Source organism: Phallusia mammillata, chromosome 4 (assembly GCF_965637545.1).
Source record: "Phallusia mammillata chromosome 4, kaPhaMamm4.hap1.1, whole genome shotgun sequence".
Lineage (NCBI taxonomy): Eukaryota > Metazoa > Chordata > Ascidiacea > Phlebobranchia > Ascidiidae > Phallusia > Phallusia mammillata.
In genome coordinates this window covers 4,937,669-4,965,231 of record NC_137255.1, presented here as the reverse complement: position 1 = coordinate 4,965,231, position 27,563 = coordinate 4,937,669, and the positions used below count along the sequence as shown (strand labels likewise).

Genomic DNA, 27,563 nt, shown 5'->3' with positions numbered 1-27,563 from the left:
ACTCAAGATTTCAGGTATGAAGTACAATAATAATCTTGCATGCAAATGTGCCTCATAAAAACTGAAAAAAACAATCAATGTCTATGTTGGTCTTAACAGCAAAAAAATTATGCAGGCTTCATTTTTTTAAGAAATATTTGTGAAAATGTGTTTAGGCAAATAAACAATGTTAGGGCTTTTACCAAATAATACATAAACTATTGAAATTAGTCTGCAAAACAATAAACAGACCCAAAGCCTTGCATCCAAGTAAACGACCTGTTTGGATAAAATATCAAATTCAAATTAAATATTTTTTTATTTACAGTACATGGATATTGTATCATTTGTAACAATGTTTACATCCATAGAGTTTCTACTGGTTGTTCACTGGTATTTAGTAATTTGTTCCATAAGCCTGTACTGGTTACTCATTAGTTGGTACCATAGAATAAGTGTCATAATTATTTCGTTTTTCACAAACAAAACCGGTTAATCACATAATCCATTCACTTGTGAAGGGTCCCAACTGTGGTCATGTATTCAAAAAACGTCCGTTTAACCACATAACTGTTATTTACGTGATAATGCTTGAGATATCGTCTATGGGATTAACCAAACTCATCTGTACTTCAAAGTTTAGTAACATACCCAAGCTTATATAAAACATTTTTGATATCTCGGTTTGCACAAACAAATCTGGTTCACAAAACCAGGTCAATTGGAAAGGGTACGTAAATCCCAACTGTGGTTTGATTACAGAAATTGTAAAGTTGTAAAGAGATTGGTAAAGCTTTTTGTAAAAAAATGGGCCTTGTTTAGGTAAGACGATTGGACAAAGGATTAAACCAACAGCAAACATGGACACCAGGATGTAGCACTGAAATACATTAACATTACACTGTTGTATGTAACACTAGTAGTTCACGAATGAAACACATCTTAATGAGGATATTATAAATGTTGATTCTATGGATGGTGAAATTTGGCTCAATAACATAAAATGGGGGTAGGTAACTTTTTTATCACATGTCTATGCATAAACATGCCAAAATAATTAATTAGTCATAATTATAAATTCATCAATAGGGGAGGCAAAAAATGAGTTTCTGCAGCTATAACAATAAACTCCAAAGTCAACAAATATTGCACGAAATGTCAAGCAGGATAACTACACAAGCTAAAAAGAACAGAGACACAGCTGTGTTGACTTGTTATGTCATACCTTTTAGGTTATATTGTTCAGTGGCTGGACTATAGTTAAAGACGCAAAATACATGACAAAATGAGTTATTGATCAAACCCTGTTTTCTGATGAACTGACCAGTAGGGGAGATGCGGGACCATTGGGCATGAAGGACCTTTGGGCCATCATGCGTTTCTCTCAAACTGGCCGCTGTAGCGAGTTCTCAGTCATACGTTGGAGTACTTGTGTTGCAATAGTTTTAAAGCTGTAACAACAAGAAGGTCAGTCACTTACAGAAGAAACTGTGAGCATAACTAAGTTTTCGCAGCTTGAAAGTAAATATTTTGCTCCTTTACATTTTTGTAATTTCTTTATCAGAGAAAGCTAGTTAAAACACGAAGTTTGCAGGATATTAGTTAGTTAATTGTAGCGTTAGATGAGCATTAGTATTTCTTAAGTTAATCTGTGTAACGTAGTTCAGTAAGATAAGTTCGTAATGGCGGCAATACAGGACCATTGAGCCAGTTGTTCACAGGACCATTGGGCATGGCCCTTTGACTTTACACCATTGGGCATGGCCCAAAGGTCCTTGGCCTATGAAGCTATTGATGCTGGTTGTATTTATTTCTTTTGATTAATATTAGATTTCTTTTTCAATAAAATTGTTCTACTTTTCAAAACAACACTTAATAAGCTCCCTCATGCGTGGTTTAATGGTCCAGAATATCACATAAAAATACTGGCCCAAAGGTCCTTTATGCGAGGCTCAATGGTCCCCAAGGGTAAGGACCCTTTGAGCCATATTTTTTGTAATTTTTGAAACGGAATATCTTGCCAACTCATTTCCAAATAAGAAAGTTATGCCCTCGTGTAAGTGTGTTAAAACGTGTAGTATTAGTACAGGTGTTCAATGGCATTTTTTCTTTCGAACTCAAGGAAATAGTCATGAAAAACTGAATTTTGGCCCAATGGTCCCGCATCTCCCCTAACTAATTTGGCAACTAAGAAAGCACTAAAAAATAAATTCAAAAAAACTGTTTTGTTCCAACACAAAACTAATTATGGTAACTATTGAAAGGTAGTATTCTGAGATGGAAGACTGATGACATCTTTTAAATGAACAAAAACATTTTTACGACATAATTAGGTAAAAAAAATCACAGTAAAATCGGTATTTAGGCATCTTCATCATCAGCATTTTCATTATAAACTGCAGGCCCAGGCAAAGCTCCATTAGTTTTAATAAACACAGAACCTAAAGCAAGAAATATATTTGGTCAAAATGTTGTAAAAGGCATTATGGCATTTAAAGTTCAAATTTCATTCCACTACCAACCAATAGCTTTATAACATTCACATCTCTTAGCAAGGTATGCTAAGGTTGTAAGTCAAAAAGTCCCATTCAAATTTGGTGCTTTTAGCCAAATGGTTTTAAAACTTAATAAACACAAATACCTTTCATGTTAAGCTGTTAACTGAGCCTCCCACTGTCTTCTTGAGTGTTTTTGCCAAGTGTTTGGTTCCCTTGTGTGCCTGGTTGTTGATTTATCGTATTTCCTCTTGATCTTAAAAAAGTAGACCAATCTGGTTAATTTAGGTTTAGATCGCCTTCTGTATGCAATTAACCAGAGTTTTTTGTAAATACTTTTGTTCATGTGCAATTAACCTGTATAGGTTAGTTTTTCTATATAGACTAGGTACAGTGATTAAAAATATCTAAGCAGAAAATGAGAAAATGTGATCATATAAATATCCAAAATATTGTTTCAAATTTACCTGACATACAATGCAACCAAAACCTAAATGTCAAGCTTGCTTCTGGTTTAGTGATATGTTGTGCTGATCCAAACCAACTAAGCTAGCATGTAGGGAATTAAGGCTTGGTTTGCAGCTAACTAAATCCAAATGAAAATCAAAACAACATAACAAAACTTTTAAATAGTAAATGTCGACTGAATGCTTGTTAATGTTGTTTTACCCTTTCTTTTTGAGATGTGGCGTTACAAGGAATAACCAACTTAACACAACAACGAACAGAAGACTAGCAATCCATCCTCCAATTATTCCATAAACAACTGCTTCAGAATAACCTAAAACATATTTGTGATATAAAAATGACTTGAATTTTTAGCCCTAAACAGATGACAGCTATGTGGGCATTACAAAGTGTTATGGGTAATTGTAAAGGTAACCCAGTAAAAAGTTGGTTATATAAACCTTCTATACCCCTGCATCAGTTTAAATTTGTATGTTGTGAATGCTATGTTAAATCGCTTCTACAAATTAAATTCAGGGCTTGGTCTCAGTAACGAACATGCCTCACCAGTGTTACCACAAGTTACTGGAGTGGGAAAACCAGTTTGCAGATCTTGAGAAACAGTTTCTTCACTTGATACAGTGGTTGGCGTTGTTTCCGAAACAGATGTAGAATCATTTATTGAACTTGGAAAACATGTAACTTGAAGAGCTCGAACCTGCAGAGTATGTACGACTGTCGCAGCAATAAATGGTTTAGGTTTAGGTCTGTCATGTCTGCATGTAGTTTTACCGCAAAGGTTTCTTACACTTTTTTACTTCACTATGAAGACAAACACATTGTAAGATATTGTATGAACAAATCGCAAAATTTCAACTCAACTACATAATTTCAAGTGTGTAGCTATGATGCACAGAGTAAGAAAACTGGTTTTAAATATGATAACCAGCAGCATGTTTATATTTTATTGCTAGCTGACATTGTTTCCAATACACAAGTACAGATAAGTATCAATAAATTTTGGTTGAAGTTAGGTGATGGCATCATATTCATAACTTGATTTTGTAAGTATTTAGCACCACTTATGCTGCATACTACAAGTTTTAAAAGACAAATACGTCAAAAGCAAACACAAACAACATACTGTCAAAGTGGCATATGAAGATTGCCCAAGGACTGAGTTTTCAGTTGCCTGAATCAACAATGTAAAAACTTCATTATTGCCAACAAAGGGTTTTATCATAGACACAGTAGCAGTAAGTGAGTTTACTTTGAAGTAATCCATGTAGTTACTTGGGTAACCTGAAAAATATGAAAGAAATTACAATTCATCACATAGCAACTAATGTTTAGCAGGAAAACAGCATCTTTTCCAGTAAATGTCATGTTTATAGTTGGACCACAGTACTTACCTGATGTTAGATAGTAAGTAATTGTGGCATTAATTTGTGTGTCGCCATCTCTAGCTTGGATTGTGTTCGAATCAACAAACATTATCTAAAAATATAAATTCAATTTTATAGCAGTTTGTCAGGACAGAAAAATTAATGATCTCACACACTCAACAACTAACACAAATTATATATATATTTTGTACATAAAACCTCAGTGCTTCCATTTTCTACTGTTGCTTGGTAGATTGGTGGAGGGCAGCTAAGTGAGAGACACGGTAAAAACACTGGTGGATTATTGTCTGTGTCCATAACATTGAAGACTGTCAATACATAAGAGGTTTGCAGCCATGTGTTTCCAATGTTGTCTACACCATCTGATGTAGCTGACCTAAGATTTATCCATAGAAAGTCAAAACAGTGTGCTGTAAAATAAACAGCTGAAATCTGGCTGGTAGCTTAAAACAACTTATCGATGATGTACTTACAATTCAATACAAATCAGTACAGCTCAAGTTTATTAACTGATTTAACAAAATTATAGTCAATTTTTGTATTCACAAGTCATACACATTAAGGATGTAATTAGATTCCATGTTGTACTCCAAGGTTGCTGTCAATTGAAAGTTGGGTGAACTTGAAGAAGCGAGTTTAAATACATTTTCAGGTGATTGGGATTCAATATTGTAGAGGAGATTGGTTGTGGATTCGTCATCTGTTGCAGAGACTTGAGCTGAGGGAATGTCAACATTTAATGGATAATTCTGCACAGAAAATAAGACCAATTTTACTGTACAACCACTACATGTTCACTCTACTGATATAATAAATTTTAAAAGATAAATGCATACATGATGCTACGTTCATATTTAATCGGATATTGGACAAAACTTTAACATGTAATTTTTTACAAGCAAATCAGTCTTAAGTGCCCCATATGCCACATTAACACATGTAATGTTCAAAGGGCATAGACAAGCAGCAGAAAAACAATAAAAGAATATAATCCTTAAGGTAAAACTGAAAAAAATATAATTTTTACAGAAACTTGTCACATTCTTTTATCGTTTGCATGCCCCAAATCAAATTAATTAACATTACACTGAAAAAATAAAACTAATTATACTTACATCATCGACAGAAAATGTATAACTTGATGAGGCAAACTTAGGAGTTTTGTTTATTTTTATGATCTGTACAATGAGTGTGTTTGGCTATAAAATAAAAGTTATGTTGATGCTCAATATTATGCGAACTCCTTAGAATAACTTACAATGGGTATACCACCTGCTGTGATTACACAAGTGATATTTCCTGCAATGTAGTTTCCTGACATTGCATCATTTCTTGAAATATTTAATTTAACTTTTAAAGTAACTCCATCCAAGTAGAAAAACTTATCTAGTGTTGCACCAAGACTCAGTGTAAAACTTGTGCCCACTTGGGTACTATTGTCATATGTTCCATAATCAACTACAGTGCCTGTCGGTGCTTCTTCATGTACAGATGGTGACCCACCAGTTAATATGCACAGTGCTACACAGAAAAGAATGATGATGAACTACAGTTATATATAGCACTACACATTACAAATTATTAGCTACATTATCCTAAACAATTGAAAATTAAAAACTTACCATGGGTTTGGGCAAATAAAAAAACTAATGAAAGCAATACAAATCTCATCTTTTCTTGATTTTGCATCTTTTCTTTTCTTCAGTCTATAGACTAATTAGAAATAAGCCTTTAAATTTGTTTCAAATTAATTGTTGTCAATAGGAATCTAAACTGTTGCAGTAACAATAGGGTTTTAACAAACATTTCTGAATTTATCTAACACAAAATGTTTTAAGAACAAGATATTTGAAAACACAATTGTCAATCCAAACTATAATGCCAGTAAAAACGCTCAAAGTACCACAGTGAAACAAGAAGGTGTTTTGTTACTTTTACAATCTCAATAAAAATGTTTAAGACATACAATTACTTGAGTAGCAGAGTTGATTGTTGAAAACACAACCTGCCTAAACACATTCTGTTCAATAAATAAACTAAGAAGACATGAGCACCAAAAAACACTCTCTGTACTTGAATAAACAAATAAACTTAAAGTGTAACTGATTAATGACCTTGACATTAAACAAAACACTTTCACTTTGTAAGTTAGTTTCATTAGACAAATAGCTTTTACATGGATGTGTACCTTCAATAGCGAAAGTAAACCAAGTATGTTAAATCAATCCAAACCGGGTTTAAGTTACATGATAATTTATAAAATACTTTTTTTGGCAGCATTATTAGGTTATTAGTTCCATTAAATTCTAATGTTTTCAACACCATCTGTTGTATCTGACCTTAGAATGATATACAGTAAAAATTAAAACTTTGTACATTAAACAAAAGCTTGGATCTGGCTGGCAGCACTAAATAAAATTCTTCAAAAACATTCAAAGGTGTATATTAAGAAAGTTACATAATCCAAATAGAACAACAGATCTAGTAGTGCCTAAAGGCCTATTGTAAAACCTGTGGCCATATCAGTAGCGTCACATATTCCATAATCAACGTTTAAATCAAATGGTGCATCTTCATGTACATATGGTGACCATTGGTTAGTATGCATACACCTACATATTAAACAGTAATTAGCTATGTTATCCTAGTTAATCAAAATTCATAACCTTACCGTTCCTACTCACAAATATAAAACCTAACATAAAAATATAAATAAAACAAAAATACTTGTTTTTCTAGTCAATCCTTACAATAACTAGAATATCTATATATTTGTATTGGACCTTTATTGTTGGGCATGACTTTTTGTCTAAGAACTGAAATTAATGATGCACTGAACCAATGACAAAAGGTTTGGACCATAAGCAAATGTTTGGCTAAAAAGCCACATAATTTCACCTAAAACTAGCTGAACCCTAAAAATTCATTTTGCGTTTTAGATAGAACCGTATGTTGTCAAAGCAAAATTGTTAGAGACACTGCCATACATTTTATATTATACAAAAACAAAATGTTTTGCTGGTACTGTGGCTAATGTTTCTTTGCTTTACTTGGTTAATTATAAAACATATGTATTAAGTTTTCATACAGTAATAGTAAAGGTATGTTGTGGTTAAATTTCTAAAACATTTCAGGCTGACACTTTAACATAATTAAAACACCCTATTTGGTACCTAAACCTCAATGCATCACCACTACTTTAAACAGCATTCCTGTCAAAGTAGGTTAAACACAAAACTATCAACATAGCTTTTATATCACACCAAAAATCTAAAAAATTACAAGCACAGAGTTGCAAATCTAAATTAACAACATTTTAATACACTGCACAACAATTAACTTTTTGATCTTCAAAATACTCTTAAAACCCGAATATAAAAATATGTATAATCTAATGTAAAACCCTGATATAAAAATGTATGCAAACAGTTACAATTTGTTTAACAAGTTAGGAAGAGACTGGATATACAAGTTGGTGAAGCTTTTTAGGAAAGAAAAGATCCTGTTTACGTAAGACAGTTGCACAAAAGATTAAATCAAAAGCAAACACAGACTCATGATGTAGCACTGAAATAAAATAACACTATACTGTTGTATGCAACACTAGTAGTTCATAACGAAAAACATCTTATTAACGATTTATAAATGTTGGTTTATGGATGGCGAATTTTGCCTCAATAGCATAAAAAGGGGGTAAGTATTTTGTCACCACATATCTATGCATAAACAAAACAAAACAATTAATTAGGCATGGTTATTAATAAAACAATAGGGGAGGCAAAAAATTAGGTTGCACAGCTACAACAACGGATTACAAAACCAATGAATGCAACATTAGGTGGGGGTTCGACTAAATTGTATTTAAAGATCCGTTCTCACAATAGTAGTAGTAGAAGTAGTAGTTGAAGTGGTAGTTGTTTTTATAGTTGTTGTTGTTGTTTCAGAAACATTTGTACAATTATTTATAGGACTTGGAAAACAATGAATTTGAACAGCTTGAACCTGCAAAGTATGTACAACTGTTGCAGAAACAAATGGTTTAGGCTGTTTTTTGTCCTGTCAGTATATAATTTTAGTGCAAAGGTTTCTTATACGTTATTATGATCACAAACATACAGTAAAACGACTGTTTGACTTAAGTGCAAACTTCCAACCCAATGTCAAGTGCAAGAATGCAATGCATAGATTAAGAAATCGGTTTTAAGTATGCTATCCAGCAGCATGTTCATATTTTATTACCAGCTGATATTGTTTCCAAAACACAAGTACGGATAGGTATGAATAACTTTGGCTGAAGTTGGGTAATGGGGCTATGTTAACAACTTGATTTTGTAAGCATTGAGTACCACTTTTGCTGCACACTGGAAGCTTTTTAAACTAAAAAGGTAAAAAAACAATCACAACCAACATACCGTCAAAGTGGCATATGAAAATAGTCCAAGCTGAGAATTTTCAGTTGCCTGAATCAACAATGTGAAAACTTCATTATTGTCAACAAAGGGTTTTATCATAGACACAGTAGCAGTGAGTGAATCTATTCTGAAGTAATCAATGTAGTTACTTGGGTAACCTGAAAAATATGCAACTAAGAAATTGCAGCTTCACCATATTACAAATAAACCTAACTAAAAAAATACATCATTTCAGGAAAATGACAGGGTTCATAATTGAATTACAGACTTACCTGATATTAGATTGTAAGTAATAGTGGCATTAATTTGTGAGTCTCCATCTCTAGCTTCGATTGAGTTTGAATCCACAAAAATCAACTAAACATATAAATTGTGTTTTATAGCAATTTGTCAGGACAGAAAAATAAATGATCTCACACACTTAACAACTAACACTTAGAAAAAACAAATTATATATATTTTGTGCATAAAACCTCTGTGCTTCCGTTTTCCACTGTTGCTTGATAGAGTGGTGGGGGGCAGCCAAATGTCGGACATGGCAAAAACACTGGTGGATTATTGTCTGTGTCTATAACATTAAAGACTACTACCACATAAGAAGTTTGCAGCCATTGATTTCCAATGTTGTCAACTCCTGTCGATGTAGCTGACCTAACAATAATATACAAGAAGTAAAAACATTGTGCAATGAAAAACACAGCTCAGATCTGGCTGATAGCATGAAAAAACTGATCTATAATGTACTTTACAATACCATTCAATAGGTCTTAAGTTTGAATAATTATTTAACAAAACTATCAGTATTTCTGGAATTCACAAGACATACACATTAAGGATATAATTAGATTCCCTGTTGTACTCTAAAGCTGCCATTAGTTGAAACTTGGGTGCACTTGAAGAAGCAAGTTGAAATACGTTTTCAGGCGATTGGGATTCAATATTGTAGGCAAGATTGGTTGTGGATTCCTCATCTGTTGCAAACACTTGGGCTGAGGGAATATCAACATTTAAAGGATAATTCTGCATAGATTAAAAGAACAACTTTTACTGCACTACCACTCCACATACATTCTAGTAAAATAAAGAATTTCAAAAAATATATGTCTACACCAGTCTGTTTGTATATAATCCCATATTTGACAAATTTAAACATTACGTTTTTTCCAATTAGTATTAAGACTACATTAACACAGTAAATGATCTGATGTTCCTTGGGTCATATTCTTATATTTTATGTCCAAAGTGAACAGACAAGCAGTAGAAAAACAATGAAAATAATTTATTTTACAAAAATTTGTCATATTTTTTGTAATTTGTATGCCCAGAACCAAATTAGTTAACATAACACTAAACAAACAGACTATACTTACATCATCAACAGAAAATGTATAACTTGATGAGTCAAACTTAGGAGGAGTTTTGTTTATTTTTATTATCTGTATGAAGAGTGTGTTTGGCTGTAAAATAAGAGTTATAGTTTACGCTCAATATTATGTGAACTCCTTAGAATAACTTACTATGGGTATACCATTCGCTGTGGCTACACATGTAATCATTCCTACAATGTTGTTTCCTGATGTTGCATCAGATCTTGAAATACTTGATTTTACTCTTAAAGTTGCACCATCCAAGTAGAAAAACTTATCTAGTGTTGCATCAAGGCTCAGTGTAAAACTTGTTCCCACATCAGTAGCGTCATATGTTCCATAATCGACTTTTGTATCAGATGGTGCTTCTTCATGTACAGATGGTGACCCACCTGTTAAGATGCACACCGCTGCATAGAAAAAAACCTGCATTATCCCAATTCGTTAAAAATCACAAACTTACCATGAATTCGTGCAATTAAAAAACTTAATGTAAGGAAAACAAAATGCATCTTTTCTTGTAAGGTTTAAACAAAACCTTTTAAACTTTATAACTCAATATTCTTCAAGAAACAAGAATAAATTAGTTAACCTGAACTATAATGCCAGCTTCAAACCAGCAAAGTAAAACTAAAAACTGAAGTGGCAACTTATGTAACCTTAACAACCAAGTGTAAGACAAACAATTACTTGCAAAGTTAATTATTAAAGAGAAACTAACAAGTATTTTCTCTGTTTAAAGCAATGGTCCAGTGCAAAAGTCCAAACTCAAGATTTCAGTTATGAAGTACAATAACAATCTTGTATGCTAAAGTTCAGACTATTGAGAAACATGTACCTTATAAAAACTGAAAGAAAGAATCAAAGTCTATGTTGGTCTGAACAGCAAAAAAATTATGTAGGCTTCATTTTATAAAGAAATATTTGTGAAAATATGTTTAGGCAAATAAAAAAAGTTAGGGCTTTTACCAAATAATACATTAACTATTGAAATTAGTCTGCAAAACAATAAACAGACCCAAAGCCTTGCATCCAAGTAAACGACCTGTTTGGATAAAATATCAAATTCAAATTAAATATTTTTTTATTTACAGTACATGGATATTGTATCAATTGTAACAATGTTTACATATCTATGTTTGCACAAACAAATCTGGTTAATCACAAAATCAGGTCAATTGGAAAGGGTACGTAAATCCCAACTGTGGTTTAATCACAGAAATTGTCAAGTTGTAAAGACATTGATAAAGCTTTTTGAAAAAGAATGGGCCTTGTTTAGGTAACACAGTTGGACAAAGGATTAAACCAACAGCAAACATGGACACCAGGATGTAGCACAGAAATATGTTAACATTACACTGTTGTATGCAACACTAGTAGTTCACGAAAGAAACACATCTTAATGAGGATATTATAAATGTTGATTCTATGGATGGTGAAATTTGGCTCCATAACATAAAATGGGGGTAGGTACTTTTTCATCATATGTCTATGCATAAACATGCCAAAATAATTAATTAGTCGTAGTTACCAATTAAACAATAGCGGCGGCAAAAAATTAGGTTGTGCAGCTACAACAATGAATTACAAAGTCAACAAATATTGCATGAAATGTCAAGCAGGATAACTACACAAGCTAAAAAAAAAAGAGACACAGCTGTGTTGACTTGATTTGTCATATCTTTTAGGCTATTTGTGCAGAGGCAGGACTAAACTATAGGTAAAGACACAAAGTGCATGACATACCCAGTATTTGATCAAATTCTTTCTTTCTGATAAACTGACCAGTAACTAAGTTTGGCAACTAAGAAAGCACTAAAAAATAAATTGTTTGTACCAACACAAAACTAATTATGGTAACTATTGAAAGGTAGTAATCTGAGATGGAAGACTGATGACATCTTTTAAATGAACAAAAACATTTTTATGGCATAATTAGGTAAAAAAAATCACAGTAAAATCGGTATTTAGGCATCTTCTTCATTAGCATTCTCATAATACACCGTAGACCCAGGTTTCATTTCATATGTTGGATCATTACTAGGAACTTGGTACGCTCCATTTGTTTCAACGAATCCAGAACCTATATCAAGAAATATTACGCCTTATGTCTTAAAATACATTATGGCAATTTAAAGCACATTTTTTCCATATGCAACAATTAGCTTTATCATGTTCAAATCTCTTAGCAAGATGTGCTAAGGTTGTGAGTCAATAGTCACAATCTTGATTTCGTGTTTTTGATCAAATGGTTTAAATACTTAATAAACACTTATACCTTTCATGTTAAGCTGTGAACTGAGCCTCCCACTGCCATCTTGAGTGTTTTTGTAAAGTGTTTGGATCCCTTGCATGTCTGGATGTTGATTTACCTTATTTACTCTTGCTCTTTGAAAAGTAGACCAATCTTGTTAATTTTATATTCAGATTGCCTTTTGTATGCAATTAGCCAGAGTTTTTTGAAATACTTTTATTCATGTGCAATTAACCTACATAGGCTAGTTTTTCTATATAGAATAGGCCCAGTGATTAAAAATACCTGAGCAGAAAATGAGAAAATGTGATCATGCAAATATCCAAAATATTGTTTCAAATTTACCTCACACACAATGCAACCAAAATCTAAATGCCAAGCTTGCTTCTGGTTTAGTGATATGTAGTGCAGATCCAAACCCACTAAGCTAGCATGTAGGGGATTAAGGCTTGGTTTGCAGCTAATTAAATTCCAATGGAAATCAAAACAACATAACAAAACTTTTAAATAGTAAATGTCGACTGAATGCTTGTTAAAGTTGTTTTACCCTTTGTTTTTGAGGTGTGGCATTACAATTAATAACCAACTTAACACAACAACGAATAGAAGACTAGCAATCCATCCTCCAATTATTCCATAAACAACTGCTTCAGAATAACCTAAAAAATATTTGTGACTTTGTTATGAATATAGATAATTTAAAGTCACCCAGTAATGCAAAAATATCATTAATATAAAAATGACTTTGCCCCAAACAGATGACAGCTATATTGGCACTACAAATTAATACCCAGTAGAAAGTTGGTTAAATAAACCTCCTACACTCCTGTATCAGTTTATTTTGTATGTTGGGAATGCTATGTTAAATTATTTCTACAAATTAAATTCAGGGCTTGGTCTCAGTAACAAACATGTCTTACCAGTGTTACCACAAGTTACTGGAGTAGGAAAACCAGTTTGAAGATCTCGAGTAACAGTTACTTCACTCGGTACAGTAACTGTTGTTGTTTCCAGAACAGGTGTAGAATCATTTATTGGACTTGGAAAACAAGTAATTTGAAGAGCTCTAACCTGTATGTAAACTAGTGTAAGGATGTAGGACTGTTACAGAAACAAATAATTTAGGTGTTTTTTTGTCCGAAAGTTTTAGTTTTAGCGCAAAGGTTTCTTACACTAGTTTACTTTATTATGATGACAAACACAATGTAAGATATTTTATGAATAAAGCGTAAATTTGCACATCAACTACAAAATTTCCAGTGTGTAGCTGTGGTGCACAGCTAAAAGAAACCCGGTTTTAAGTATGCTATCCAGCAGCATGTTTATATTTTGTTCTATTGCTAGCTGATATTGTTTCCAAAACATTAGTACAAATACGTTTTTGTTAAAGTTAGGTGATACTCATAAATTGTATTTGTAAGTAATTAGCACTACTTATGCTGCACACTACAAGTTTTAAAAAACAAATAAGTCAAAAACAAACACAAACAACATACCGTCAAAGTGGCATATGAAGATAGTCCAAGATCTGAATTTTCAGTTGCCTGAATCAGCAATGTGAAAACTTCATTCTTGCCAACAAAGGGTTTTATCATAGACACAGTAGCAGTGATTAAATCTACTCTGAAGTAATCAAGGTAGTTACTTGGGTAACCTGAAAAATATGCACCTTAAAAAATTGAAACTTTATCACATAGCAACTAATGTTTAGCAGGAAAACAGCATCATTCCCGGTAAATGACATGTTTATAAATAAACCTACCTGATGTTAGATAGTAAGTAATTGTGGCATTAATTTGTGAGTCGCCATCTCTAGCTTGGATTGTATTCGAACCAACAAATATCATCTAAAAATATAAATTATCTTTTACAAAGCAATTTGTCCGGACAGCAAATTTGATAATCTTACACTATTAATAACTAAAAGTTACAACATATTTTGTTTAATAAACCTCAGTGCTTCCATTTTCCACTGTTGCTTGATAGAGTGGTGGAGGGCAGCCAAATGTCGGACATGGTAAAAATACTGGTGGATTATTGTCTGTGTCTACTACATTAAAGACTACTTCAACATAAGAGGTTTGCAACAATTGATTTCCAATGTTGTCAACACCATCTGATGTAGCTGACCTAAGATAAATATATAAGAAGTTAAAAATTTATGCTGTGAAAACACAGCTCAAACTTGCTGACAACATAAAAAAAACTGATCCCAGTAGGTCTTGAGTTTAAACACTTATTTAACAAAATTATCAGTAATTTTTGCATTCACAAGACATACACATTAAGGATATATTTAGATTCCCTGTTGTACTCCAATTTTGCTGTCAATTGAAACTTAGGTGAACTTGATGAAGCAAGTTGAAATGCATTTTCAGGTGGTTGGGATTCGATATTGTAAATTAGGTTAGAGGTGGATTCCTGATCTGTTGCATACAACTGAGCCGATGGAATATCAACATTCAATGGATAATTCTGCACAATACGTGATAGCTTTTAGCATCTAAAAACTTCACATACCTCATGTAAAAAATACCAACATTTGTTGTCCTGTTTGGCGTTAGGATTTATTTACGTTTGTCACAGACTTTTGCAGCATTATAGTTTTTGAAAACATATAACGTGCTCCCCCCTCCCACAAAAACTAGTTATTTGTAATCCTATAATGTGGGACTGTGTAAAACAAAAACATAACAAACTAACAACACCAAACAAAAATGTTACTCACGTCATTGACAGAAAATATATAGCTTGATTGGTCGAACACAGGAGGAGTTTTGTTTATTTTTGATATCTGTATGAAGAGTGTGTTTGGCTGAAAAATATGAGTTAAAGTTTATGCTCTTAAAGTTAAAGTTTATGTGAACTAATGAAAATAACTTACAATGGGTATATACCACTCGCTGTGACTACACATGTTATACTTCCTCTAATGTTGTTTCCTGAATTTGCATCGTTTCTTGAAATACTCACACTAGGCTTAACTTTCAAAGTTACTCCATCCAAGTAGAAAAACTTATCTAGGGTTGTATCAAGACTCAGTGTAAAACTTGTTCCTACATCAGTAGTGTCATATGTTCCATAATCAACTTTTGTATCAGACGGTGCATCTTCATAATCAGATGGTGACCCACCTGTTAACACGCATACAGCTACACAGAAAAAAATGATTAGCTGCATTATCCCAATTAGTTAAAAATCACAAACTTACCATGAATTTGTGCAGTCAAACAACTTAATGTAAGGAAAACCAAATGCATCTTGTCTTGTAAGTCAGTACGCTAATTATGAAATAAATATTTGCATTTGTGTGAAATAGATTGTTGTTATTACGACCCTAGAATGCTTGTAGTAAGAAGAGGTTTAAACTCACAAAATCAGGTATAAATTTTATAACCTAAAATGTTCTGCTAGCACAACATGCTTTAAAGACCGAAGTGAAACTAAAATTTGAAGTGTTTGCCAACTTATATAACCATATCAATCAAGTTTAAGACAAACAATCACTTGTGAAGAAAGTTAATATTAAACGAGAACCTTTCAAAGAAATAAACTTTTAGGTATTTTGTCTGTTTATGAAGCATTGGTCCAGTACAAAAGTCCAAACTCCAGATTTCAGGTGTGAAGTTACCATAACAATTTTCTACACCAAAGCTCAGACTATTACAAAACATGTGCCTCATCATTACTGAAGAAAAATCAACGCCTATTTGGGTGTGAACTTCAGAAACTTTAGGTAGGTTTCATTTTTTTAAATGTATGTGAAAATGTAGTTAGACAAATAAAAAAGGTTTTCACCTAATATTGCAAAAAACTATTAAAATTAGTCTGCAATGCAATGAACAAACTCAAAGTCTTGCATTCACGTAGGCAGTCTGTTTGGATAAAATATCAAATTTAGAGTATATCTGTTTTTTTATTTACAGTACATGGATATTGCATCATTTGTTGCAATGTTTCTGCCCATAGACATTTCTACTGGTTGTTAACTAGTATTCAGTAATTTGTTCCATAAACCTTACAGGTTACGCATGAATTAGTACCATTAATTAAGTGTCATAATTCTTTTCAGTTTTTGCAAACAAATCGGGTTAATCACACAATTTGTACATTTGTAAACGGTTTATAAATGCCAACTGTAGTCATTTGTTTAAAAAATGCCTGTTTACCCACATAAACTGTATAGTTACATTCAAAAGCTAGAGAAATAGTCTATGGCAGGGGTGTGCAACCTTTGTTATTGTGGGGACAAATACAATTGCCAAAATTAGATCGTGGACCACACCTGTGTATCAAACAAGGTGATTTTTCTTCGTTGCTTCTCTAATATGCTTAACTACAAGTAAATTTGCATTTGATTCTAGCCACAAATTGCCAGGTCACAGAAAAATAGCATCTGGTGCATTAATCTGCTCAAAAAGATGTAATAGTTGGACTCATTTGCCAGTACATTTGAAATCCAAACGTCTCTGCGGGTCGCACAACCTTTAACAAAGGGCCGCATTTGGCCCGCGGGCCGCAGGTTGGACACTCCTGGTCCATGGGATTAACCGAACATATGTACTTCAAACTTTAGTAACATACCTAAGCTTATGTAAGACATTGATGATTTTGATTAAATATCTCATAAATAACAAATTGAAAACACATAAACACATTCAATAATATAATACATAACATTTAAATAAATTTAATTACAATACAATGCATTTTATTTGGAAACCATAATTTTTGTTTTCCAAGACATTGGTATATAAAACTGTTCAATCATAGTTGTTGTTTGAACCACTATTACTGCTACTGCACATTGAACAAAATCTGTGTGAAATAACATTTATTTGGGTGGTGCATTCTCATAATATTTTCCAGACTGTCCTCCAGTTACTGGCTGTTCATAGGTATCTTGCACATGTCTGTAAAACATAAAATGATTAATTAGTTGTAAATTTTACATAAATGCATTCAATAAAAACACATTGAGCAAGTTTGGAAGATACTACAACTAAAAGATATTTACAAAACAGTGGCTTAAAATGCTTAATTTGGCCTAAAATAAATAAATAAGTATGGAGTGTTACATTACAGTTTCAACTAGGTATAAAATAGAAAGGACTTTGTTTAACATGCTACAAATTATTCTAAATAAACTATATGTGTTTTAGATGCATCAAAAAATTTACTTTAATAAACACCTAAGGCCATAGGCGCCAAGTTTTACAAAAAAGAAAAGTGGCAAACATAATATTAAACTGAACTTATTGTAAATGCATTTAGTGTGTTTGGCACCATAAACAAGGCACTAGTCAAATCAAGTAAACATTTTTAGGCACATTTTGTTGCTATATTCCCATAAGTTTGTAGAAAAGAAAACTATTTGCTGCACCTACTTGGTCTCTATGCCAGAGGTATAAACTACTCTGTAATTTAACATTAATTCAGATTTTACGCTTTAGCATCTTACCCATTGACCTCCTGAGCATACAGACCATCCCCCATATTGGGTTCCATCTCATATACTGCTTCATCATTAACATTATCTTGGTAAACTGGTTCATTGACAGACCCTAAAACATAGCAAGGTTTCCAAGTTAATAAAATCGTAGGAGTAGGCTTTTGTATGTCACATTTAAGTAAATATAGATTGGTTTGTTTGTTCATTTTTATGCTTGGTGGGCAGGCAACGCCTGAATGTGTGATGCTTACAATAATTTAGCCGCCGAGCTGTCTGTTTTATTACAGGTCCATTGAATCATTGTTTATTTGACTTTTTCACAGGAGGAAGTTGGTGACTTAAATTTAGTTCAACTCATCGGAAACCACTAGGTTGGAGCAATGCCCCTAGTGTTTCTTGCCAAGAAAACACAGGCAACTGAGATAGGAACCCTTAGTCTTGTGAACACAGAACGGTTGGGCTAACCATTTGGTGACTATACATATTTAAAACCGTACAACTGCTTTTTAAGTTAAAGCTATCTGACTGATAAATTTGCTTTGTCCCCTTTATATTAAGTTTGCTGTCAAATGTCAACCACAAAATTTTGTTAATATACACATATAAGCTTATTTGTGGCTTTTGGTTAAACTCTGATATTTTTTGGTCACTAAGTTGGAAGCATAACTTCTTTACCCACTTTGATTTGAGTAGTTTGGATTCCCACGAATGCTAGGTTGCATTTCAGTTGCCTCCCTTCTTTGATTTCCCTGTTGAGGTGGTGCAATGGTTGTTTTCCTTATAGGATTTTGTGTGTTTTCCCCGTGCATCGGGTGGTTTGGGGGCATTGCCATGGCATTCCCTAGTTGTGAGTTGGCATACTGATTTGGGGTAACCTAAAAAGAAATATTAAAAATTAAATGTATACAACTACAAAAGTCAAAGTTGAATGCATGGCTTGGTTAAATCCCAACATTTTGCTCCATTTTAGAGATGGAAAAAACTCTTTTTTAATTGAATTTTTTTAGTCGCCTGGTATGTTTCAGTTGTATTTAGGGGATCCGCTATGTGATCTCAAAGGGACCACAAGGAAAAATTATTTCTACAACATTACGTTATATCAGACCTTGTGACTGTATGACCGAAAACTAAACAGATATTCTAGTTTTTTTTCAGTTTCTTAAATATATTAAGCTTCGACTGCAAGTGCTTGAGAAAATTGCAACATGACTGAATCAAGAAAATTCAGTGTAAAAACCACTAAATCTGTTGCTGTGTTTCATTTGTTTTATTATAACAAATACATTTTGCTTTCATCAGCATCATCAGTGTCCCCAGACCAACCACAAAAAAACTCTCTACAGTAACAGATTTAATAGTTTTTACACGGAATTTTCTTGATCTGATTTTAGTGACCCTGAATCGTCGCAGTTGCTTTACTTGAAAGGAGATTTCAATAAGAAAAGAGTAACTAGAAGGGTGGCTTAGCACATTTTGTCGTTGCATTTACACTATAACCTATTTTAAAACATAAATATATTTCCCATGCCTTTTTTGTATTGGGTCCCATATTAGCCACAGTGTTTTATAAGCTTAGTTGTTTCTGCAGGCAGAAACTCATGGGTCCCACACATGTAAAGTTAGTGCATTTCAAGAGATAGCCATAGTCCACATGCTACCCAAATTTTAGCCAATTCCGACACTATTTAATAAACTTACCCATTTTAGGGGGCTAGTGGGGTAACTAATGGGATGTGACACTAAACTAAAAAAAACTGAAACCTCAATGACTCAATCAATAGTATTGCAAAATTTCAGCCCAATCAGCCAATATTTAAAATTTTGTCCACTAGAGGTGTTTTGAGCAACAACTGTTAATGCTTCTGATGTCACAACTGCCATGGTGCAAAAATGTCCACCAAGCAACCCACCAACAAGTAACATACAACTAGTTGCCCTTGTAACACTATTGCGCCACAGAATTATTTCGTTTGTGGTGCCCATTAACATACAAACATGTTTTACACTTTGGGGGCTTGTGGGGTAAATTTTGGGGCTACAGGGTTGAACACAACAATCGACACCTATAAATGTCATACTCTACAAGCTATCCAAATTTCAGCCAATTCCGACATTGTTTACAAACTCACCCATTTTAGGGGGCTAGCAGGGTAAATACTGGGGTTGTCAGGACAAACAATGTGGGAAGCACATCTACATACCTACATCTACCATCTGTGTAAGTTTCAGCCAAATTAATCAAACATTTGATGGCAAAACAAGTCGGACAAACTTTGGGGAAAAAATACCCATTTTAGGGGGCTAGCGGGGTAAATATGGGGGTAATCAACAAAAACAAAGTGGGATGCACATCTACATACCTATATCTACCTTCTGTGAAAATTTAATCCAAATCCATTAAACTTTACATACAAAAACGAGTCGGACAAACTTTGGGAAGAAAAAAAACACAGAAAAAACAAAACAAATTCGAGTAAAATCAATATGTGTCCCCTTCAGGGAAGGGGACCCATAATAAGAAAAGATTACTACGATACAACATGACTGTTAAGACAAAAAGTGAAAAAAAGGATTAAATTTAGATCAGTATAAAATCAAATCATAAGTCCTACTCTTGGCTGCTCTTGTATTGTTTTTTGAACATTTTTTCCAGGTGTCTGTCGCAGTTTCCAAATTAGAAACCATGTTACTGCAATAAAAATTGCAAGACAGCCCATCCAGCCACCAATAATTCCATAGACAACATAGTCTGGATAGCCTACAAGATTCAAATTATGTTGGTCGATTATTCAAAATGTGTTTGTTCATTTTTTACTTTACTTGGTAAATAAAACAGGAAAACAAAACACACCCTATTCCTAAAAACATTCAAAAAAATGCTTTAGTCAGGTCATTTGTGTCCAAAGCCTTTAAAAAGAATATACATTATTGTTTTCATGCATTTTTGTAAAAATCCTTACCACATTATTTTTTAAACCAATTTGCAAAACCTTTTTTTGCAAAATAGAAAACAGTAACTTACTTTGTTGTGTATCAACCACTGCTTCAGCTGTTACCTGTAAAAGGTGAAATATGTAACTTATAAATGTTTGTACTTGGCAAACAAAATTTTGTTTGTACTTAGACAAACAAAAAAGTAGAAACGAAACTGATTTGTGACCTTATGACTTTGATCAAAACACTTTCACTTTGCTTTCTGAGTTTATTTCACATAACGAATCTGTTTCACATGTATATTTACATTCAATAGCAAATGTAAACCAAGTATGTTTAAATACTTGCTTTACGTCACAATATAATTTAAGAACCTTATTTGGCAATATGAATAATACACTGTATATCCATGTTGCTTAAGTTAAATTAACCTAAAACCAGGCAGATTCAAAGTTACGAAAGAAGTTCACCACCCTTTTGATCACTAAACAATCGTTGTAAAGAATTTATGATCAAAAACGAAGAAATTTTTTATGTTTTTTTTAGTAATTGGCCTTTTGAGTTTTTATTACAGTAGCAACCTTTGGTACTATTACAAGTTGGCCCCTAGAAATCATTGATTTTTGCATGATTAACTTGTGACTGTGACTAAGAGCTTAGAATTTAAATTTACAGGTTTAATATGACAGTTGGTGTCAATTTTTCATAAATATATTCACAGATGGTGCAAAGGGTACATAAAAATGTGTACATAATAAAAAGTCATATATTATGCAACCTTCATAAATAAAATTCTCAGAAGTCTAGCCCATGGCTTTTATTAACTTTATACAGCTCTTTATTAAACAACAATTTTCCATGGCCTTTATAAACATATAAACCTGTTCATAGAGCTATGTTACAGTCAAATTAAGGAAACAGGATTAAAACAATCAAAGTATTGATGCTGTTTTAAATCTTTGCAACTGAAAAGATTGACTTTATTGTGTTAAAGTTGTCACAATAAGACCCAATAAACATTTGTCTAGGCATAGACAGTATTTTGAAAACATATATTTTTTTACATAAAAGCTTGCTGTAGAACTTTTTCCTGTGCTTTCAAGAGCTTTAACCTCAATAAAATATACTCCGGGTGTTGGAATGCTGTTATTCATAGAAACAAGTCCAGTCGAACTGTTAATGGTAAAATAGTTTTCATAGTTCTCTGGGTCACCTTTAAAATAAAGTAAATTTAAATGTATTAATTAGGATTTTTCCCTCCTGCTTTCATGGTTGGGTCTGTTTGACTTTTTAGAATTTGTTCGAACTTATGAAGTAGCTAGTTTATTACAGTAGCACTGTGTAATATTCTACATATTGTCACAATTAATACTATCAATATATGTTGTATCACAGTTTAAACCATACATAGTTTAGTCAAAGTAAGTAAGCAATCCTTTGAACACTTGTGTGGTGCAGATTAATAGTATGTTCAATATAGTCAATAAAGAACAACAGTTTGCAGTCTCAATAGATTAAATAAATAAAAACTTATGGTGTTTTGCTTTTAAATAAAACTATGCAAAATCAGTTGTTGTATGAAAAGAAGGCTGGCTCATATTGTACTAAAAAAGAAATGGCTCTGTTAAATGGAACCACATACTAAGTCCTGTTAAGGTTTTTGATAAAACAGAAGCATATGGTTCTTAGTGCAATATTTACCAGCCCATTCTTTACTAAGTTATTGAACATATGTTTGCACAGAGTTTTTATGCAAAACCACCCTCAAACATATGGACACATAGAAAAAAACGTTACAATGTGAAAAAAGTGATTAAATTGTAAAAAATATGTGTATTTTACCCCAAGAAAAACTGTAGGTAATGTCGGCATGGTTGGAATCTACATCAAATGCAGTAATATTATTTGGAATCAGCTCCAAAACCTGAAGAAAACAAAGTGGAACTTATTTTGCCTGTAAAAAAACATTATCACACAGTTGCCACACAACAATCTTTAAGCCAGAAAAACTGTGTAATTTATAAAGTGGAAACAGTACAGGGCACAATTAGTTGATCTTACTATTTTCTTTGTGACAACACATCATTTCTACTGATGGTTTAAAATATACTCGTGCATTTCTGAAAATATGTCTTTAATTGGAAATGTATAAATTATAAAAACTAAAATTAATTGTAATTAAAAATTGATAATAATTCGTAAAAATTAGTTTTGTCATCACCTTTTGTGTTTCCCCAACATTAATTTTAGCTTTATAAACACCACAATCCATGTTTGTATCATTGTTACAATTGGAAAATTTAAACTCAGGAGGATAAACATCTGTGTTCAGGACCTCAACTGTCAAACTTGTGTTGGCGGTTTGATTAAACGTTTGACCAGATGAATTATATCCATAACTTGTGGCATATCTGGCCGAAAAATATGTTAGCAAGATTTGAACAAGATTTAGAAATTATATACATCAAATCGAGAATATTATAGCACACCAAAATTAAAAAATAAGATATGAGTATGAAAGCTTTCATTGCATTTTTTCATCAAAAAGCAGTTTCATTATTTATATTAAAGTAGCAAATATGTTTTTCATTTTGTGACTATGTTTTAGTGTTTTAGCTGCAAACTATACTGTGAAATAGTTAGTGCTCCACAAGATTAAAAAGTTTAAGATACAGCTGTTCAATATCATTTTAAACTCAATCATTTCAGTTTTTACCCAAATTGCATTTTTTATATTTTAAAACATTATTTAAAAGATGCACAATTCACCCTAACAGTTTTACATACATTGTCATGTAGTGAGTGGCATTTTGCCTGGAGTCAAGTGGTTCCTTGATAGTAACATTTCCAGTTAGGGCGTCAATTTCAAAGCTTTGGTCCCCATATAACTTATATTGAATGTTATTTGTATCACTGTCCTCAGCAGTAATGATCAAAATCCCAGTTCCAGTTTTATCAGTCTGTTATGAAAAAATACAAAAATAAACGGTTGTTTAACAAGACTTATATCCACAGTCAAGTTTTTTTTTTTTTACTTTTATGTCAATAAATATAAAATAAAGAGACAACAAAGGTTAATAAAACCACACATTATCGCAAAAGGTTATGTAAATAACAAAATTTGCAAAAGTCTAAACCCCTTTTTAAACACATCCATTTAAAAAAAAAAGTGGACTAAATATATTTTTAATCTGTATTTTTGTTACAACAAACACAATGTTTTTTCAAACTTGAATCACCTTAACAAAATGAAAAACATAGGTTGTTTGCAATTTTGTTACATGCTAGACGAAACAAAATCCTTACCACTAGTTTAAAACCTTAAAATACCGAAATATGTTGCATTCATTTATGTTTTGAAAGGAACTCCCATAGCACCAAACAAAAATTTAAAAAAATATTCATTTAACTTTTTTCCTCATACAACACTATGTTTCTTACCTCATTTACTTTAATAACGTCAGAAGGGGCATCCAGGAAGCTTATGCTATTGATATTGTTCACATTTTTTACATTAATTACTGTGGTGACGTTACCTGTGGTCTAAAACACAGAAAACAATATTGTAAAGTACTATAAAAAAGGCAGAACAACTTTATTAATTACTTGCTATATAGTAGTCAAGTTATAGGCATAAAAGTAAATGCTAAAACTAAAGTTCTCGACTTTTTGTTTCTAGACAAACAAGAGATTAAAAGTTAATTTTTGGAGAATATCACAAGTCATAAACTTTTTGTGGATTCCCGATTCCCTACTTTTGTTTCTTTGTAGTCTTTTAACAGACTTTATTTAAAAAAACAAAAAAAAAATTGTTATGCGCAATGAGGACAGACTTTTTGCATATCGCTACTGAACCTGCAAAAAAATAAGCTTCTGTGGATCGTGTAATAAATATAATACAACCAAGCGTGACTACTGGCTGGGAAAGAGGAAAAAGTTTAGTAGCAAAACACGTTATACATCGCTTTTCGGGAGCAAAGGAAGAAACTAATCTGCAAAGTGCACGAAAGAGGCAAGTTAAAATGGAAACTGAATGTTGCACGACATGTGACATATTTTTTTGCAAATCATTTGCTTTATTTTGTCATGAAACGAGATTAGACTTTTTCAAGATTGTTTGAGAGTTTATTTAAAAGGTACTTTAGTGATTGGTAGACAATGTGTAAATAATTCAGTAGTAAAATAAACTTGTAATTTAATTCGTTTTTTATGTAAGTACTTATTTTTTATTATTTTCTATACTTTTTTGTGTCAAGAAAACAACTAGAAGACACATATATACGTATAAAAGTTCACTCACATTACAGTTGATTAATCCATTTATTGGGTCAAGTGTCCTGTCAATTAATTCATTTGTAACCTGTAGGGTGCCAATAGTGCTATTAAACAAAAAGTGTTTTGAAAGGTCACCATAGAGAGTAATGGTATCAACTGTGTCATTAAAATATACAGTGTCCATCCCATTGTAGAGTATAACATCTGTGCCAATAGGTGCATATTCCAAAACACTGCCGTTGACACTTGCTACATCAACAGGACAGCTAACAACTGTAAAAAGTTTTTTTTTGTATAAAACATTTTAAAAAGAAACAGGCTTTGTTCAATAAATCTTACCACAAGCTGAACATGACAAAACTATAAAATTAATAATATGCGATGACAGAGATTTTTAGATACCTGTTTGAACACAAAATGTGAAGATAACCACCACTGCTACGGACATTGTCATGACTTTTCCTTGTCACTATGGAATGTAGATTAGTGCTGCATCTTTGTAAATGGTATCAGAACATCTGCACAAAAATATTCAAAGGAAAATTAGTTTAAAAATAGAATGGTACAACACCAAATTTAGTTTTGCAAACATTAAAACATCTTTCACTCCGCCCCAGCATGGGTGGTTAGGTTTCTGGTCCCACAAAAATTTTCCCTTAAAATGTTTACCTACACCACACCAAACCCACTTCACTGTGAGCGCCTTAAGTTAATGCTGAAGTAAAGTGGTAGTGCATTTAACTATGATCCATCTACTTTTGCACTCCGTAGTATCAACATTTCAAAGCTATTGCAACTTAATGGTTGATTTAAAGAAATCATATCTTTCACTGTTAAAACTATCTTTTGCAAAAACGAAAATCTGATCTTCTAATTCCTTAAAACCATACAAGAAAGAGTCTTTCAAACCTCAACCCTGAGCAACTTTTAAGAACTATTTCGCTTTTACTAGCAGATAAGCAAGAATGTTTGCCTGCAATAAACGGTTACTGCTTCCCGACTCTTGGCAAATAGACATGTGTGTGCTTTAAAAGTGAAAGTGAATGGACAAATACATGGGTTGCGTGAGAAAAAAAGCCAATATTAAACAAAGGCCACCAAAAAATATGTTTGTAAATATACTCAATCTGAAAAAAAAATATTTGTCACAATAAATGTTGGTCATATTTATCGATTATCAACAAGTATTGTCTATAAACAAGCCCACAGAAACCACTACTGTTATTTGACTACTGATTTAGGATCAGGAAAACAGGATTTACTCAAAAAGGTAAAATATGAGTGTACTTTAACCCAAAATATTTCATTCCCTTGTTTTTATTACACACTTGGCAGAGAACATTTTCTATGATACAAAATGCACATGGGAAAATCATAACACTCATGGTATTAAGCTCTATAAGGACACCAACAAACTTTAAGCATTTTTTTTTTACCAAGAAACCATAAAACAAACATAAGCTTACATGCTCATAAAGCATCTTTGGCTGTGGCATTTAAGAATGTGGAAAGACATCCTCCAGACAGTTGGTAAACAATCAATAAAACTGGGTCCAAATGGTTGTCATGTTCATTCTTCAAAAAAATACAACTTTTGTTGTTGACTACTTGGTTACTCTGGCAAATGACTAAACTTTTAAAACATAATTGCAAAACTGTCATAATTAATTGTGTCATAAAAAATTGCAATGTGTATTTATTTTTTTGACTAATACATCTGCAAAAATGTTTGCACAACCTAATCGTATTGTTAGCATAAAAATTCCAACTATTATTTAATATAAAACAATGAAAGGTTAAAAAACTTTTTTGGGAAAAACTATATGTCTGCATATTGGGTTGGAGCTTACCAAAACGTATTGGTTTGAAATACATAACAAATTCTTCCTTCTGGTTTTTGAACTCCAAAACAAACACATGAGCTGCTTAGGAACTATAACTGTGTTTATCACCAGATTCTTATTTGAAACACTTTGAAGTACCAGCAGTATCATACATGGACAAAACAACCTGTTTACAATACCATGGGTGACGTATCAGCTGCAATAGTACAGAAATTTAAATCTTTAGTTTTTATTCTATTAGCAACAACAATTTCCCTATTCGAAATCAATGTATGAACAAATGCTTTTCTATTTTATTGTTAAAGTGCAAATGCTTTTCTATTTTACAAATAAAAATTTTCCAGTTGAAAATGAAAAAATGTCCTTACATTGAAAAACATATTTTTAATAAAGACTGTATGATAATTCTTTTAGTTTTAGTTTCTAAATAGTTAATAAACACACTGTTTCATAAATGTATATGATATGAATATCGCAAATTTAATGTTGCAAGTGTGTGGATTTAGCTACAGGCAATAAACAGAAATTATAATGACATCACTCACATATATGATAAGGTAACAATAGAATATCATTTTACAAATCCTGGTGTTCAAAAAATAGCACAGGCAGTCGCCAGTCAGGCACTGACTTGGTCCAGCTAAAGTTTAGCGGTTGTCCATATTTGCACATAGTTTGAGTTAAACAAACACTGACTG

At 32.5% G+C, this 27,563-nt stretch overlaps 2 protein-coding genes and 2 long non-coding RNA genes across 6 annotated transcripts; all 4 read right to left on the bottom strand.

Annotated features, from left to right (window-relative positions):
- Positions 1-61: 61 nt before the first annotated feature.
- On the bottom strand, positions 62-10,583 carry LOC145222471 (cadherin-related family member 5-like). 3 transcript variants are annotated; one of them, XM_080088610.1, is made up of 10 exons: positions 10,257-10,583; positions 10,110-10,196; positions 9,566-9,759; positions 4,526-4,703; positions 4,334-4,418; positions 4,066-4,223; positions 3,489-3,639; positions 3,144-3,255; positions 2,621-2,730; positions 62-1,430 (listed from the first exon to the last, which is right to left on the bottom strand). In XM_080088610.1, the coding sequence occupies exons 1-9, from the start codon at positions 10,536-10,538 to the stop codon at positions 2,637-2,639; spliced, it is 1,341 nt and encodes a 446-aa protein (XP_079944736.1). In that variant the 5' UTR covers positions 10,539-10,583; the 3' UTR covers positions 62-1,430; positions 2,621-2,636. The 3 variants fall into 3 exon arrangements, with proteins under 3 accessions (XP_079944736.1, XP_079944738.1, XP_079944737.1); XM_080088612.1 differs by lacking the exons at positions 9,566-9,759; positions 10,110-10,196; positions 10,257-10,583 and adding exons at positions 4,883-5,076; positions 5,443-5,526; positions 5,586-5,958; XM_080088611.1 differs by lacking the exons at positions 62-1,430; positions 2,621-2,730; positions 3,144-3,255; ... (2 more) ...; positions 4,334-4,418; positions 4,526-4,703 and adding exons at positions 7,523-8,329; positions 8,740-8,897; positions 9,012-9,096; positions 9,213-9,390.
- Positions 10,584-11,172: 589 nt separating this feature from the next.
- On the bottom strand, positions 11,173-12,495 carry LOC145222490 (uncharacterized). Its single transcript, XR_013859346.1, has 2 exons — positions 12,385-12,495; positions 11,173-12,189 (listed from the first exon to the last, which is right to left on the bottom strand). It is a non-coding gene; the product is annotated as an uncharacterized LOC145222490 (long non-coding RNA).
- Positions 12,496-13,794: 1,299 nt separating this feature from the next.
- LOC145222545 (uncharacterized) lies at positions 13,795-14,207 on the bottom strand. Its single transcript, XR_013859361.1, has 3 exons — positions 14,123-14,207; positions 13,857-14,014; positions 13,795-13,806 (listed from the first exon to the last, which is right to left on the bottom strand). It is a non-coding gene; the product is annotated as an uncharacterized LOC145222545 (long non-coding RNA).
- Positions 14,208-17,113: 2,906 nt separating this feature from the next.
- Positions 17,114-27,089, bottom strand: LOC145222467 (uncharacterized). Its single transcript, XM_080088602.1, has 14 exons — positions 26,872-27,089; positions 26,488-26,596; positions 25,424-25,539; positions 25,047-25,294; positions 24,188-24,289; positions 23,534-23,706; positions 22,968-23,157; positions 22,589-22,670; positions 21,811-21,959; positions 20,835-20,868; positions 20,425-20,570; positions 18,492-18,687; positions 17,822-17,924; positions 17,114-17,273 (listed from the first exon to the last, which is right to left on the bottom strand). The coding sequence occupies exons 3-14, from the start codon at positions 25,473-25,475 to the stop codon at positions 17,195-17,197; spliced, it is 1,554 nt and encodes a 517-aa protein (XP_079944728.1). The 5' UTR covers positions 25,476-25,539; positions 26,488-26,596; positions 26,872-27,089; the 3' UTR covers positions 17,114-17,194.
- Positions 27,090-27,563: the final 474 nt, after the last annotated feature.